Consider the following 16145-nt stretch of genomic DNA (forward strand, 5'->3'; position numbering starts at 1 on the left):
TGATTGGCTCTTCAATATAAGTCAACCAATAGCAAAACACGACACAAGTGTTAACGCACCGCTCAACCGGTGGCTAGGCATTATGTCATTTTTCTCTACCACCGGTAAAGCGGTGGTCAGGGCTCAAAGGGTTAATATCTGCATGCAGGTGTTTGATTTTCTCGTGTGTGTGTTGTGTGGGCATTTGTGTGTGTATGTGTGGCCATGTATGTGGGCGTGGTCATTTGTGTGTGTGTGAGGGTGTGTGTGTGTGTGTGTGGGGGGGGGCATTTATGTGTGTGTGTGTGTGTGTGGCCATGTATGTATGTATGTATGTGGGTGTGGTCATTTGTGTGTGTGTGTGTGCGCAGGTGAACGGGGATGATCTGACCCAGGCCTCCCACTACCACGCATACCAGGCCCTCACCAACTGTCTGCCGGTCTGTCGCCTCACAGTTTACAGGGAGAGAGCTGAGGACAGTCGCCCCATTGAAAAGGAAGGTGAGGAGGGGGAGGCCTGCTTTGACTCTGGCAGGGAGGGTGGGTGGGGACAATAACTCACACAAAAGTCCCAAATTCTGTGGCCTCCATACCCAGTTCTCATGGTGTCCTCAGTGTTGATCCCCTTTCACTTTCGTGCTCGGGGTGAGTTATGTGTCAAGGTGTCTTCAGTGTTGGCAGATTCATGGAGGACCGTTGTTGTTGGAGGAGGTGGTGGCGGTCTCCACTCTGGATAGGACGCTCACTGGGTCTTGCTCTGTGATGACTAAGCTATTATTGTCATCAGTACATGGACTTAGTAGATGATGTCTTTGGTGCATTTATCACAGGGATGTGAGGAGCTCAGATCTTACATTCTCAAGGATTTAGATTTTAGACCTGGCCTATCTTTCTCAGTCTCTCCTTGCTAGTCTACATCCACTTCACAGAATATACATAAATTTATGAAAGAAGAGGAGATGGAGTGTGAGCAAGCATTGTGTGTATATCTTGAAGAGAGAGAGATGGAGAGAAAAATAGAGAATTGTATTTGTGTCTGTGAGTGTACATGGAAAGGAAATGGATGAAGTGCATCTGTGTGTGGCATCAAGCATTTATGAGTAGTCACTTGTTTATTCAGTTCAGGTTCTTCAAATGATCACACAAATTTAAATCCGAAGTCGCCTTGCAGTGAACAGACAGAAGCATTTATAAGTAATCACAAATTGAATTTTCAGATATTTCAAGATCACTAAAATTTCAGTTCTAAATCACCTTGCAGTGAGCAGACAGAAGGGTTGATAAGTAATCACAACTTGCATTTTCAGATGTTTCAAGAAGATCACTCAAATTGAAATGCTAAGTCACCTTGCAGTGAACACACAGTAAACCGATGAGGAAGAAAATTGAATTTAAGGATGACTTTTCTCTCCACATCCCTCGTTTCTTGCCCCTGCTTCACCAGAGTGACAGGTGGATATTTGATTGAGAGATGATTTACAGTGCATGGAAACCATGGACACCAGTTGATGTTGACCGCAGTGTTTTGTGACTGTGAGGGGGGGGAATAATGTGTGGGCAGAAATCCTCAAGATCACCCTGATGAAGCATAAAAGTCGGCAGCTGGGAATCAAGCTGGTGGGAAAACGGTGAGTGTGGTCTTCATTATCATATATCATGCAGGGAGTTCAGTAAGAAACCCAGGCCCTGATCTTTTTTCTTTCTTTCTTTCTCTCTCCCCCCCCCCCTCCCCTTCACCGACCCCCCCCCCCCTTCCCCCATAAAGGAGGGGAAGATGTGTAAAAAAAAAAAAAAAAAAAAAATGGGCATGGTTTCACTGTCGTATTTAGTACTTTTAGTCATATTAATATTGTTTTGTTATTATTATTATTATTATTATGTGGTTTGTTTATTTTTCATAGCCTAGTGTTAATTAAGGCAGTTGCAGCATGAATGATCCTTTTCAAAAGAGTGGAGGATATTACACCTGTATTATTTGTTACCCTAGTGTTTTTGTTTTGTAATTTGGGGGGGTGGGGTGGGGGTTGTATGAAAAAAAAACAGAAAAAAAAAAAACAACAACAAAAACCTCATCATTCATTACAATAGTCAACATCTTCAGTCCAGTTATGAAAGTGTAAAAAAAAAAAATTTTTTTTTAATTAAAAAAACCCAAAAAACATAAAGGAGAGTCCCTTTCAAGATAATATTTTGTTGAATTACTGTTTTTTTTGTTGTTTTTTCTTTTCTTTTAGGCAGTTCATTTTGTTATGTATAGTATGTATACATACTTTTCTATAAGAAATTAGTTCATATGCTAGACACTTTCTGTATGCAAACGTCCATTGTCAGCTTTTAAATTATGCATTTGTTGATATTTTCCAATATACAAAGTAAACAAAGAACCTCTTTAGCAAGAGGACACCTCCCCCCCCCCCCCACACCCCCCACACACACCCCTCACGCCCTCCCAAAAAAAGAGATTTCCATTTGTTCATCTTTGGCAGAGCACCAGTGAGTTGACGCAGAACTGACATGTTTCAGACAACATGTGCCAGGCATATTTTATTTTGTGTGTGGACAGAAAAATTCAGGCATGAATGTATCTGGAGTGAGAGGGTTAAACCTTACTCATGGAACCCAGAACAGTTTGAACAGTTTTATGAATTTGCGCCCTGGCAGTGCTTGGGCATCAAAATTTGTTTCATTAAAACTGTTTCCACATCCATACAAATGTATTAACCACAAACAAGGGCGCTAGCCAACGGGACAAAGGGGAGGTTACCTACTTCCAGGAGGTTATCGGCCGTAGTTTCGTTTTCTCCGCATAGACAGATAGTAGTTTGCACAGGACAGGAATGTCAGACCCCTGCCGGAGTCTGCACTAGTTGGGTCACGATAAGCATGTTATTTAAACGTAATTTTAGATAGAAAATTTCCTTTCTGGCTGCGTCCACACATGTCAGTTTGTAGGCGAAAACTGGTTGGTTTCAGTTTATTTTCTTCTTCTTTTTTTTTTTCCTTATTAGTAAGCCAAACATGAGAGGTTAACTACGCAGCAAGTTCTGGTCAAAATATTTATGACCCAAATATTGGTGAATCTGCACCAGAATCATCAGAGAGCTCATTCAATCATGATGATGGTAAAAATGACAAGATTGTCAATTGAACGGTTTGTGAGATATTAGAGTTGAAGTGAAGTAATGATAATAATGGCAATAATAATGATAACAAGAGAGGCAAGGCCTTCAAGACTCACTTGTGATACACTGAAAAAAAAAATCCAAGCTTTTCATGTATTGTGTATAATTTCAAAATGTAATGTTTAAGATGAGAAAGATCAGTAGCGAATTAAGTCCCCTAGCATTAATTACAGAGTAATTTCCCTTTTTTACTACCTGCACCAAAACGTTTGCAAAATAAATAAAACTTCCATGTTTAGCAAAAGAAGTTCTTGTTTGAACAAAAAATGATAATAATGACTGCTCTTGTTGTTGGGTCAGAATATCAGATGAAAGTGCGAAGTTTAGAGAATACAAAAAATATAAATATAACAGAAATGCAGTTTGCATATAATTAGGCTTCATTTTTTATTTTTTTTGTGCCCATCCCAGAGGTGCAATATTGTTTTAAACAAGATGACTGGAAAGAACTGAAAGTTTCCTATTTTTATGCCTAATTTGGTGTCAACTGACAAAGTATTTGCAGAGAAAATGTAAATGTTAAAGTTTACCACGGACACACAGACACACACACACACACACACACACACACACAGACAACTGAACACCGGCTTAAAACGTAGACTCACTTTGTTTACACAAGTGAGTCAATAAAGTGCTCTTTTATTGTGCTGTTCCCTTACAGAAAGGCTTAATGACGCCTCACAAATTAAATATGTCAACAAAGAAGCAACAATCCTCACAAAAATTCAAATAACAAACAGTCACTCACAGCGCTCCACAAATTACATGCTACAAAAGAGAAGTAATGATCATTAGAAAAAGAATCAACCACGAAGAAACAGCCACCATCCTCGCATCATGAACAGCACACACACACATGCACACACACACACACACACACACACACACACACACACACAGAGTCACACCCGCACACACACACATATAATCACACACACGTGCACGCACATGCGCACGCCCACACACACACACACAGCACCTCCACCCACACATACACACACAACTCTGGAAAAAGTACCCCTTTCATTAAATGCAGATTAGTGGAAACCTGTCAGGCAGGGAAGGTTGTAAACTTCCAAGTGTTTACTTCATTGGGTTAAGAGACAGTGTGTTTTGGGGGGTACAGGTGTGCCAGTGAAGGGGTGGCTGAAATATTTCATAATGTTTGTGTGGCTTTATTGTCTGTATGGCATAGAGAGTTCTGTGCATGAGCAATGCTCTGGCGCCGAAATTTGTCTCAATAAAAGGGTTTTTACATTTCTACATGTGCGTGAACCACACAGAAAAGGAACTAGCTTCTGCAGTATTCCTGGATGTGTGTCCACATGTGATTTAGAGGAAAAATTGTTTGTTCTGCTTTTTTATTCCCGCATGAGTATGGCATGTAAGCCTGCTGAGGCTGTAAGCTTCCCAGGGTTGAATGGTTTAAACAATGCTGTTTGCTTTTTATGTTTTTGGATTTGATTTTCATTTGTCATAATTGATGTGAATGCCTCTGTGTGTGTGTGTGAGAGAGAGAGAGAGAGAGAGAGACTCAGAGAGAGAGAAAAAAATGTGTGAGAGAGAGAGAGAGAGAAAGTGAGAGAGAGTGTGTGTGTGTGTTTGATGTTACATGGAGGAGAGGGAAATTTTGAGTCGGGATTCTCTTCTGAAAAATGTGATTGTTGCTTGATGTGTTGTATTTGTTTCTGTTGGCAGAAATGGACCCGGTGTCTATATCCTCACTCTGGTAAGCCTTGTGTCTGTCACGGGTATGACTGTTCAAGTTATTTATTTTGTTGTTGTTGCTTGATAATAGAAAGTGTATCACATGTTTTACTTATTTTTTCTTTGTTGTTGTTGTTTTTAATCACCAACAACTTGTCTTTTGTAAAGATGTTAAAATTTCTTTCCAAACTGTTTTGATTTTTGTCTTGGGTGAATTAAGTTTGTAGTTATTAAGGCTTGAAAGTGGTTGTGGATATGTTGAATTTTGTTTCCAAACTATTTTGAAACCTTTTCTTAGTCAAATTAATGTTTTAGTTTGTAAGGCTTGGAAGCATTACTCTTTACAAATAGCAGATATTGGAAACGTTGGGTCTTCCTGTATATTCTTTTTATTAGGTGCGAAGGCCAAACTTTTATTTGTGTGTGTGTGCTTTGGGGAGGGACAAATTGTTTCAAAAGTTGACACTGTGTGTTTGTGTGTGTGTGTTTGTCATGCATAGATTGACAGATTTTTTTCAGAGCTTGCAATATTTACAGTGGATTGTGACATACATGTGTGGTGAAAATAGTTTGTGAAGGTGCAAAGTGTTGCCAGAGTAGATTTCTGTGTGAGTGGTTGAGTGTTTTTGTGTACATAGACATTTTCTTCAGAGCTGCCAACGTTTGTAGTGGCTTGTGATGAATATGTGGTGAAAATACTTCAGGGTATAACATTCTGTGTTCAGCACAGAAGTACATGTTGCATGTCTAGATGACATGTAGATGAAGGGTGTGAAACACAAGTTCTGTGTGTGATGTTCAGATCCCTGGCTCCTTAGCGGCGTGTGATGGTCGTCTGAAGCCAGACGACCGGGTGCTGGAGATCAATACAACTGATGTTAGATACGGGTCTCAGGAACAGGCAGCTCATATCATTCAGGTCAGTGCTGATGCTCTGCTGCTGACTAGGGTGACGGGTGGTGACTGTGAGGTTGATGATGTTTGTTCTGACACTGATTTGTGAGATTGATGTTGTTGATGTTTTTACTGATTAGTGAATTTATGGTGTTTGTACTAACCGTGGTCAGTGATGATAATGATGTTTGCACTGATGGTGATGAGTTGGTTAATGTTTGTACTGATGGTGATTAGTGAGGTTAATGACTTGGATACTGATGGTGATTAGTGAGTTTAATGTATGCACTGATGGTGATTAGTGATGTACATGAAGGTGATAATTGAGGTTAATGTTTTACACTGATGGTGATTAGTGAGGTTAATGATGTTTTACACTGAAGGTGATTAGTGAGGTTAATATGTTTTACACTGATGGTGATAAGTGAGGTGAATGATGTCTGCACTGATGGTGATGAGTAGGTTAATGTTTGTACTGATGGTGATTAGTGATGACAATGACGTTTGTACTGATGGTGATTAGTGATGACAGTGACGTTTGTACTGATGGTGATTAGTGATGACAATGACGTTTGTACTGATGGTAATTAGTTATGACAATGACGTTTGTACTGATGGTGATTAGTGATGACAATGACATTTGTGACGTTTGTACTGATAGTAATTAGTGATGACAATGACGTTTGTACTGATAGTAATTAGTGATGACAATGACGTTTGTACTGATGGTAATTAGTGATGACAATGACGTTTGTACTGATGGTGATTAGTGATGACAATGACATTTGTGACGTTTGTACTGATAGTAATTAGTGATGACAATGACGTTTGTACTGATAGTAATTAGTGATGACAATGACGTTTGTACTGATGGTAATTAGTGATGACAATGACGTTTGTACTGATGGTGATTAGTGAGGTTACAGATGATGATTGGTTGACGTTAAAAGTGTTTGTACTGTTACTGATACTGATACTCTGGGTGTGTGTGTGTGCATGTGGGTGTGCGTGTGTGTGGGTGTGCGTGTGTGCTGCTTTGGCTGTGGTGCAGACATGCCCGGACAAGGTGCAGTTTGTGGTGGCGCGCACCAGCCGTCCCCAGACCCCAGATCTGATTCGCTCCACCTCTGTGGAGCTGGCCCGGCACGGCTCCCTCCCCCTCGACTGTGACCCCCCGGTCTGCCCCCTGCTCAACACCTGTAAAGAGAGGCTGGTCACTCTCAACAAGGTAAAGTTGTGGTCACTGTCAGCTAGGTAACAGTGTGGTCACTCTCAACAAGGTAAAGTTGTCACTCTCAGCTAGGTAACGTTGTGGTCACTCTCAACAAGGTAAAGTTGTGGTCACTCTCAGCTAGGTAAAGCTGTGGTCACTCTCAACAAGGTAAAGTTGTGGTCACTCTCAGCTAGGTAACATTGTGGTCACTCTCAACAAGGTAAAGTTGTGGTCACTCTCAGCTAGGTAAAGTTGTGGTCACTCTCATAAATGCTCAGTCAAAAGCCTTTGGAAACGGACTTAAAATGCACATCACCTGACACTGCCTCGCTGTCCACTTTGCAGGACTCCTCAGAAAGTCTTGGGATCAGTATTGCCGGGGGGGCCAAGGGCCAGCGAGGGGACACACCTGTGTACGTCACCAACATCAGCCAGGGAGGCTGCATCAGCAGGTGCCGCCAGATCAAGGTCAGTCAATCAGTCCTCTGGAGAGGCTTCCACCCTGTGTCACAGATGTAGCCTCTGCACCTACTGTGCATGGCGTCTTTTGGCAACTGATAAAATGTTAATGAAATTGAAGATTGGAAGTGCATATGATGGAGACAACCATGTGTGTGTGAGTGTGTGTTTTCCTTCATGCAAGTGTGTTTGTTTGTTTTCTTTTAATGTTCATGCACTTGTGTGTGTATGTTTTTGTGTGTATGTGTTTGTTTGCACAGAAAGGGGGCATGCTGCTGTCCATCAACACTGTCCACCGGCTGGGTCTGACCCATGGGCAGGTGGTGATGATGATGATGATGATGATGATAATATCAATGATGATGGTGTGTGCAGAAAGGGGATGTGCTGCTGTCCATCAACATTGTCAACCGGCTGGGTCTGACCCATGGGCAGGTGGTGTTGATGATGGTGGCGATGACAATGATGACGATTATGATGATGACAACGATGATGAAAATGATGATAACACTGATGATGATGATGATGTGTGCAGAAAGGGGACGTGCTGCTGTCGATCAACAGCGTCAACCTGCTGGGTCTGACCCACGGGGAGGCAGTGCAGCAGATCAAGGTGCAGTCCAACGTGCGCAATTTGACCCTGAAGATTGTGGAGGGCGCCGAGACCCAGGACAGCAGCATCAACTTCTCCCCGTCCTGGCTCTTCTGGCTGCAGATGCCCAAGTCTGTCCCTACGCTCACTTGCCTTCTGTTTGTGTGTGTGTGAAGTGGCGGTGATAGCAAGGCAGTCTCTGGTCGCTTTCCTTCTGTGTGTGTGTGTGTGTGTGTGCGAAGTTGCGGTGATAGCTGGGTAGTCTCTGGTCACTTTCCTTCTGTGTGTGTGTGTGTGTGTGTGTGTGTGCGAAGTTGCGGTGATAGCTGGGTAGTCTCTGGTCACTTTCCTTCTGTGTGAGTTTGTGTGTATGTAGTGGCGGTGACAGCAAGGTAGTCTCTGGTCATTTTCCTCCTGTGTGTGTATGTGTGTGTGTGTGTGTGTCTGTCTGTCTGTCTGTGTGTGTGTGTGTGTGTGAAGTGGTGGTAACAGCAAGGTAGTCTCTGGTCATTTTCCTCCTGTATATGTGTGTGTCTGTGTGTGTGTGTGTGGGAGTGTGTGTGTGTCTGTCTGTGTGTGTCTTTGTGTGTGTGAAGTGGCGGTGATAGCAAGGTAGTTTCTAGTCATTTTCTTTCTATGTGTGTGTGTGTGTGTGTGTGTGAAAAGTGACGGTGACAGCAAGTTAGTCTCTGGTCATTTTTCTTCAGTGTGTGAGTGTGTGTGTGTGAAGTTGTGGTTATAGCAGCAAGGTAGTCCCTGGTCATTTTCCTTCAGTGTGTGTGTGTGTGAAGTTGTGGTTATAGCAAGGTAGTCTGGTTATTTTCCTTCAGTGTGTGTTTGTGAGTGTTTGTGTGTGTGTGAAGTTGCGGTGATAGCAAAGTAGTCTCTGGTCATTTTCCACCTGTGTGTGTTTGTGCGTGAAGTTGCGGTGATAGCAAGGTAATCTCTGGTCACTTTTCTTCTCTGTGTCTGTGTGTGTGTGTGAAGTTGCGGTGATAGCAAGGTAATCTCTGGTCACTTTTCTTCTCTGTGTGTGTGTGTGTGTGTGAAGTGGTGGTGATAGCAAGGTAGTCTCTGGTCATTTTCCTCCTGTGTATGTGTGTGTGTTTGTGTGTGTCTGTGTGTGTGTGTGTGTGTGTAAAGTTGAGGTGATAGCAAGGTAGTCTGTTGTCACTTCCCTTCAGTGTGTGTGTGTGTGTGTGTGTGTGAAGTGACAGTGATAGCTGGGTAGTCTCTGGTCATTTTTCATCTATGTATGTGTGTGTGTGTAAAGTGACCATGATAGCAAGGTAGTGTGTGGTCATTTTCCTTCAGTGTGTGTGTGTGTGTGTGTGTGCGGTCATTTTCCTTGTGTGTGTGTGTGTGTGTGTGTCTGGTCATTTTCCTTCTGTGTGTGTGTGTATGTGTGTGTGTGTGTGTGTGTGTGTGGTCATTTTCCTTCTGTGTGTGTGTGTATGAAGTGGCAGTGATAGCAAGGTAGCAGAAGGGGGCTTGAGCTTGATGGTGGTGATCGCTTTTAGTTTTATATGTATGTTAAAATCAGACAGAAAACAGTTGTTTTTGTTGTTGTTGTTTTTTGGTGATGACAGAAAGAGGCACAGTTTTCTTTCATTTCTCTGTAGTTTGGGGTAATTATATGTAATTCGTAATATATAATGGTAAAAAGAAATGAAGAAAAATGGATGTTCACCTGCACAGTTTTCTTTCCTTTCTCTCTTGTTTTGGATAATATATAATATATGATTGTTAAAAAAAAAAAAAAATTAAGAGGAAAAGTGGATGTGATGATGTCTGTGACAGTTTGCAAAGCAGCATGTTGGAACAGCACATTGTGAGCATGATAACAGCCTGTCAGTGTGACAAGGCGTGTTTTCCACATAGAGTGCCTTGTTTGTACAACACATTCTGAACATGATTATTGTGCAGTATGATAGCCGTGTCTGACTATGACCATCAGAACAGCAGAGGAGGCAACTACTGTCCAACCTATCTGGGCTAGAATTTGATTATAGTGGAGAGTGTCTTGCCCAAGTTACATCCCCCCTCTCTCGGCCCACAGGGTTTTAGGACAGTCAGCGCTGGGATGGTTCCCAAAGGCCAATGAGCCCCCAAGGCTGCAGCACAAAGAACCAGTATGATCTTGCCTCCTTGTTTGAGAGTCATAGTTCTTCACAAAAGACCATGCTGTTCATGACTTGCAGTTGATTTTTATAACAAGCCATGTTCTCAACAGGGTGTGCCATTCCTTCAAGACCATCACCCTGCTCCGCAGCGCCAGTGGGAGCCTAGGCTTCTCGGTGGCGGGGGGATGGGACTGTAGCCATGGCAACCTGCCCATCTTTGTCAAGTCCATTGTTCCAGACACACCAGCCTCCAAGGATGGGAGACTGAAGTGAGCAAGGCCATCGGTGTTTGTTTTCTGTTTTGTATTTGTTGTTTTGTGTGTGTGTGTGTTGTTGTTGTTGTTTTTTCTATCATCCACACTGTTCAGTTCAATTCAGCTCAAAATACTTTATTGTCTGCTTCAACCAAAACAGAAAATTTTCATTCAGCACGCTCAAAATGCTTGCTTGCAAATACCAAAGAGAAACACACACACACACACACACACACACACACACACACACACACACACACACACACACATCTCTATCCTGCACACCCTTCCCTGATCACCACACACTCATCAGTTATGTAAAAAGAAAAACATTTGTTATCTCTGTGTTGCTCATTGTCAGCCACACCAAAGCTTGTGTGAAGCAGTCCCAGAGCCAGCAGTCCTCTGGGATGCATTTTCATGTATCCCACATAGGTACTTTGATCCATCACCATACTCATTACCTATATTAGCAACATATGCAACAAAAAAAACAGTTGAGATTCATCAACACGTCTTTGTTAAATCTTTCACTCAGTCTGGCTCCAGAACTGAGAAGTTATTGCAGTCGGTAAGGGATGTCCTGCCTGTGTTCAGTCAGAACAGGCCCTTGCCAACATCACCAGAATGACTTTAGGGGGTGACCCCTTGGTAACCTGGAGGTTTGTTGTCCTTGGGGCCTTGTGCTCTGTTCAAGAAATAGTTTTATGAAATTTACTGCTCATATCCCCTGGTGCACTTTGGCCTCTTTTTGTTTTTTTCGAGAGGCACTGTGGCAGAATCAGTTAGGCTTTTGACTTTGAACCAGTGTTCACCAGTGATCAGGGTTCAAGGCCCTGTTTGGCCATGACTTTCTGTCCTTGGGAAAGGCACTTTACTGCACCCTGTTGTGATTTGGTACCTGACTTCAGTAGAGGAAGGTTAACTCTCTCCATACGAACAGCGAAAAAGACAACGTTAACAGCGTTTCATCCCAGTTACCATCATCAAAATATTGCAAGCGGAATGCTCTGATACTGAAGAGGTGAATGTTGACAAAGAATACCACAGTTCTGACGACGGAAGCTAAAGGTTGGGTCATTCAGACACCCACTGGACATCCGAGGGGTCTGTGTAGAGGAGAAGAGAGGACTGGCCGTACTGGGTGAGTTAAAAAAAAAAAAAAAAAGAAAGACAGGATTGGGCCCCACCTTCCAGTCCACGCAGTAGATATGAATTTTCTGCCCTGATGAACTGGGGACTGGGGACAAGAGGCAAGGGAGAGGGTCTAGAAGATAAGGATGGCTGGAAAAAAGTTATTCTTTGAGGTTGAAAATTATGAATTGTGTGATGTTAGTGTTGTTTATCTGTGATGTTGATTAAGATTTTGTGTGTGTGTGTGTTGATTTTGAGCGTTATTCACTTGAGTGTCTGGTTTACTTGTGATGTAAGAACTGCTCTCAGAATGTTTCTGGTTGTATTTACATTGTCTCAAGTGCTGTAGGCCTGACCAGTGTGTTTGTTTGATGCATAGGTCATGCGTTTGCTCCCTTTATTTATTTATATTTTTTTCAAAAGCTGTATTTATTCACTTATCTTTGAAGCTATTGCAGTGAAGCATGTGTGGATCAGTCCACATCCTTTGATACCTCCTTGAAACTGAAACGATCAAGTGCTACAGGCTGAAGTCCTGGTCATTCTAAATATATTTACTATTTTAGATGCAGGCCATAGTGGTGGCGTTTTGGTAATGCACATGCCTAGGAAGTGAGAGAATCTGATTGCACAGGTTCAAATTGCACACTCGCCAGTATTTTCTCCCCCTCCACTAGACCTTGATTGGTGGTCTGGACGTTGTTCATTCTGATGAGTCGATAAAACCAAGGTCCCGTGTGTAGCATTCAATGGCACATTGAGGAAGGTAGCAGAGTGGGTAAGACGCTCAGCTGCCAATACAGGGAGTCTGTTAGGGTGTGGGTTCAAATTTCCACTCTTGATAGGGACACAAGTATATTTGCACAAACTGAAGACCTGACTGAGCGTGTTTGGTTATGCTGCTAGTCAGGCACATGGGGTGTAGTGTACATGGGTTTGTTGGAATGCGGTGGTGCCTACTGCTGGTCAGGCACATGTGGTGTAGTGTACATGGGTTTGTTGGAATGTGGTGGTGCCTACTGCTGGTCAGGCACATGTGGTGTAGTGTACATGGGTTTGTTGGAATGCGGTGGTGCCTACTGCTGGTCAGGCACATGTGGTGTAGTGTACATGTGGTGTAGTGTACATGGGTTTGTTGGAATGCGGTGGTGCCTACTGCTGGTCAGGCACATGTGGTGTAGTGTACATGTGGTGTAGTATACATGGGTTTGTTGGAATGTGGTGGTGCCTACTGCTGGTCAGGCACATGTGGTGTAGTGTACATGTGGTGTAGTGTACATGGGTTTGTTGGAATGCGGTGGTGCCTACTGCTGGTCAGGCCTATGCCTGGCAAATGTGTTGTATTGTATGTATACAGATTTGTCCAAACATAGTAACACCCCCCTGAAAATCTGAAACTTGGATGGTGCAGGTGCGGAGACATCATCATCAGCGTCAACGAGCATGGGTTGGAGAAGGTGACGCACAGCACGGCGGTGGAGATTCTGAAGAAGGTGGACGGCGCCGTCATGCTGACTGTGGTGTCCTGGCCAGGCACCATTGTATGACCCCACCTGTCCCCCCTACCTGCCTGCCTTCACTGCTGCCTCCTTGTCCAGGTGTTCCCCCACACCCCCCACCCCCACTCCACTTTACCTGGGGGACTGGCCACACACTGCCAGCTCTTGTTGTCGACATCACAGTGCTGGAATCGCCTCCCTGGGCAGCCTGCACGTGCCTGAATGGTTCAGGGTTTTGGAATCACCACCTCGGCAGCTCGCACGCACCTGGGTGGTTCAGGTCCAGGTTTTGGTGGTACAGTTCCAAGGGAAGAGAAACACTGACCGGAAAAGCAGAAGCTTGCCTTCAGTTCTCGGGAGGTCGCAGTTACGTCTTCCTTGAACGGAGTGATGTTCTTGTGTGGATGGTGTTCCTGTTAGCAGGTCCCTTGAGGATCCAGCCTGAAGTGTGTATCTATGTGCCCTCCTGCCCCCTCCCCCCACTCCCTCCACACACACCCTCCCCTTGAAAACGGAGATTGTTGCCATAGAAGGATATGGAACTAATAGTCACACTCATAAAAGCCCATTCATAGAAAGCAGGGAATGCATGACATGCAGCCCCATAAACAAGGAACAGTAAGTACTTGTTTCTGACAATCCAAAATAAATATTCATAAGCAAAAAAAGATCTATTTTTTCACTTCAAACAAAGTGGTAAGAGCTTTCACCAAAATAAATATTCATAAACAAAAAAAGATATATTTTTTCACTTCAAACAAAGTGGTAAGAGCATTCACCAGCCCAAACAATTGCTTCGCTGTAGATGGACCCTTGCAGCTAGGCCAGTAGATCTCTTCAGGGTGTGTGTGTGTGTGTGTAGCAGGAGGTGTCAGCAGATGCCTGACCGCCATCAGAAAGTGTACCATTCCCCTGCAACTGTTTGATTTGTTCACCTGTGGACTTGGTGGTTGGGGGGAGTGGTGTGGCGTGTGCTGCGGGCAGGAGGGCCAGGTGAGTTGAGGGGCCAACAAGAGCAAAGACAACACTGTGGCACAGGCCGTCACTTGGTCCTCTGGCCCTGATACCCACGGTGGGGGCAGAGCGGCTGTGTGGGACAAACCGGCCATTCTCTCTGTCTCTCTGTCTCAGGTTTTTTTGTATGCTTCCAGCCATGGGCAACAGTGTCCACTGCTCACTGTACAGACATCATGTGTATGACCGGGCGCACACCACCTATAGACTTGACCAATACTCACTTTTTTCTATTATTATTATTTGACAGAATGATTTCTCGGTCTTATGTGAATGTGAAGTTGAATGTTTTGTATGTTGGTTGGTTGTTTTTTGTTTTGTTTTTTTACTGATTGATGAGTTTTGTCTACAGACTTACAGCCTACTGAATATTCACTATCTATGTCTCCACAAAACGGACACTGTGCACTGCTCAGTAATGGTTGTAAGATGTCTGTTCATATCCCCCACCCTTTTGAAAAAACTTTTTTTTTCTTTGTTTGGTTTAACCTCTCATCCATGAAGAATCCCTCTCCACCTTTGATGCTTGTTTTCCTCTTTGTTCATCTTGCCTTGTTTTCCTGAAACAAGTTACATTTTGATTATGTATGACTGTACCTGTCAGAATCCTTGTCCACCACAGCAGAGGGACCCAGTGGAACGCTTCAGCAGGAATCCAGCAGTCAACACAAAAATGTTTGATCTACTGAGCTTGGGGGGAGGGGGGAGGAGGCTGCAGCACACACTGCGACAGTACCTGTCCTGTGATTAAGAGGGGTATTTTGGTGTCATATACTGTACCATGTCAAACTGATGCAAACCAGGCTACCTGTTAGCTCTTCTAGCTCCTCTTGTCCAAAATTTTGCTGCAACTCAGTGATAAGACGTCTTGCTAATAGTCCACTGTCTGCTAGTCAATCAAACGCCATTTCCAGCTGGAGTTAATTACTCATTTACAGTGGTTAAATTTTGGTAAGAAGAGCAAACAAACAGGCCTGGTTTGGTTCAGTTTGACATGGTAACAGGTAAGTATATTTTTTCCAAACTGGGAGTATAGTAGAAACTCCCCATATTGCTGAGGTCATGATAAAAGAGAAGGGGATGCAGACGGGTTTTCCACCTTGGAACTTCAGAAGCTGAAAAGCAGCTTTACACAACATGGAGATGATCAGTCAGTGGGCCATGGCCTACTGTTCATATCCATGCTGGGGGATGTGGGTGGTGGAAATCTTCCCAAAGGCTTAAATCGCAACAATGCAATCATCCCACTTTCCTGTTGCTGCAGCCTTGGTGAGAGTAGCTCTCGTTGCAGGAGTCTTACAACCAGATCTCGGTCACTAAAGCTTACTGCAAACAGTACACATACATAGATAATGATGCAAATCAACCCTCTAGTTCCTCACACATTGGTTCTATTAAAGTTCTTCAACAGAAGCATGTTTTTATTTCGGAAGGAAGGGCTTTACACTTCATCTTCATGATTGAGTGTGAGTAGTTGGACCCACTACTGTGTTATTGTGTCCTTGTAAAGAAATTCCTGACTGAATGTTACATTTGAAAAAAAAAGAGAAAGAATTTGTGTTTGTGTGTGTACTTTAGCATAGACGAAGATTTTGATGTATTACACCGTGTATAATGTGTGTCTATTTATTGTAAACATTTTGGTGAAGCACTTTTCTTCTGCCACCTTACCCCCAACCCACCCTCCTTTACTTTCATTTTCTTTCCTTATTTAAAAAAAAAAAAAAAAAATTTGAAATTCTTATAAAGCAAAAAAAAAAAAAAGAGAGAGAGACGTACTTGGTTGTTTTGGAACTCAAAGAATTGTGGGTTTTGGAGACATGCGGTCCTCACAATTTCTTAGGTACCTCAACACCCTTTTGGCCTTCCACCCTGTAATGCGTGGATGTGAGAAAACTCGGTGATGCTGGCAACCTTTTGATGCTCCACAACCTCATCTGATTTCCCTATTTCTATGATTATTGCTATGATTATTATCGTGAGAGTCGGGTCATTGAACAAGTCCAGGGTTGGGCCGGAGAGGTGAAGTTATTACCCATTGTTACATTGAGAGGGGGTGGTGGTGGTGGTGGGGCAGTCTGCTCTCATGGCA

At 43.3% G+C, this 16145-nt stretch overlaps 1 protein-coding gene across 1 annotated transcript in view; it reads left to right on the forward strand.

The window, feature by feature from the left end:
• LOC143301482 (ligand of Numb protein X 2-like) overlaps positions 1–15194 on the forward strand; it is a 49820-nt gene extending 34626 nt beyond the window's left edge. The window contains exons 7-15 of the mRNA XM_076615797.1: positions 351–480; positions 1541–1607; positions 4863–4893; positions 5674–5790; positions 6817–6993; positions 7324–7446; positions 7973–8160; positions 10263–10421; positions 12952–15194. Of these exons, the coding sequence (XP_076471912.1) occupies positions 351–480; positions 1541–1607; positions 4863–4893; positions 5674–5790; positions 6817–6993; positions 7324–7446; positions 7973–8160; positions 10263–10421; positions 12952–13087 (1128 nt within the window). The 3' untranslated portion in view covers positions 13088–15194. The remainder of the gene's footprint in view (positions 1–350; positions 481–1540; positions 1608–4862; positions 4894–5673; positions 5791–6816; positions 6994–7323; positions 7447–7972; positions 8161–10262; positions 10422–12951) is intronic.
• The last annotated feature ends 951 nt before the right edge of the window (positions 15195–16145 follow it).

This window comes from Babylonia areolata, chromosome 27 (assembly GCF_041734735.1).
Source record: "Babylonia areolata isolate BAREFJ2019XMU chromosome 27, ASM4173473v1, whole genome shotgun sequence".
NCBI classification, from domain to species: Eukaryota; Metazoa; Mollusca; class Gastropoda; order Neogastropoda; family Buccinidae; genus Babylonia; species Babylonia areolata.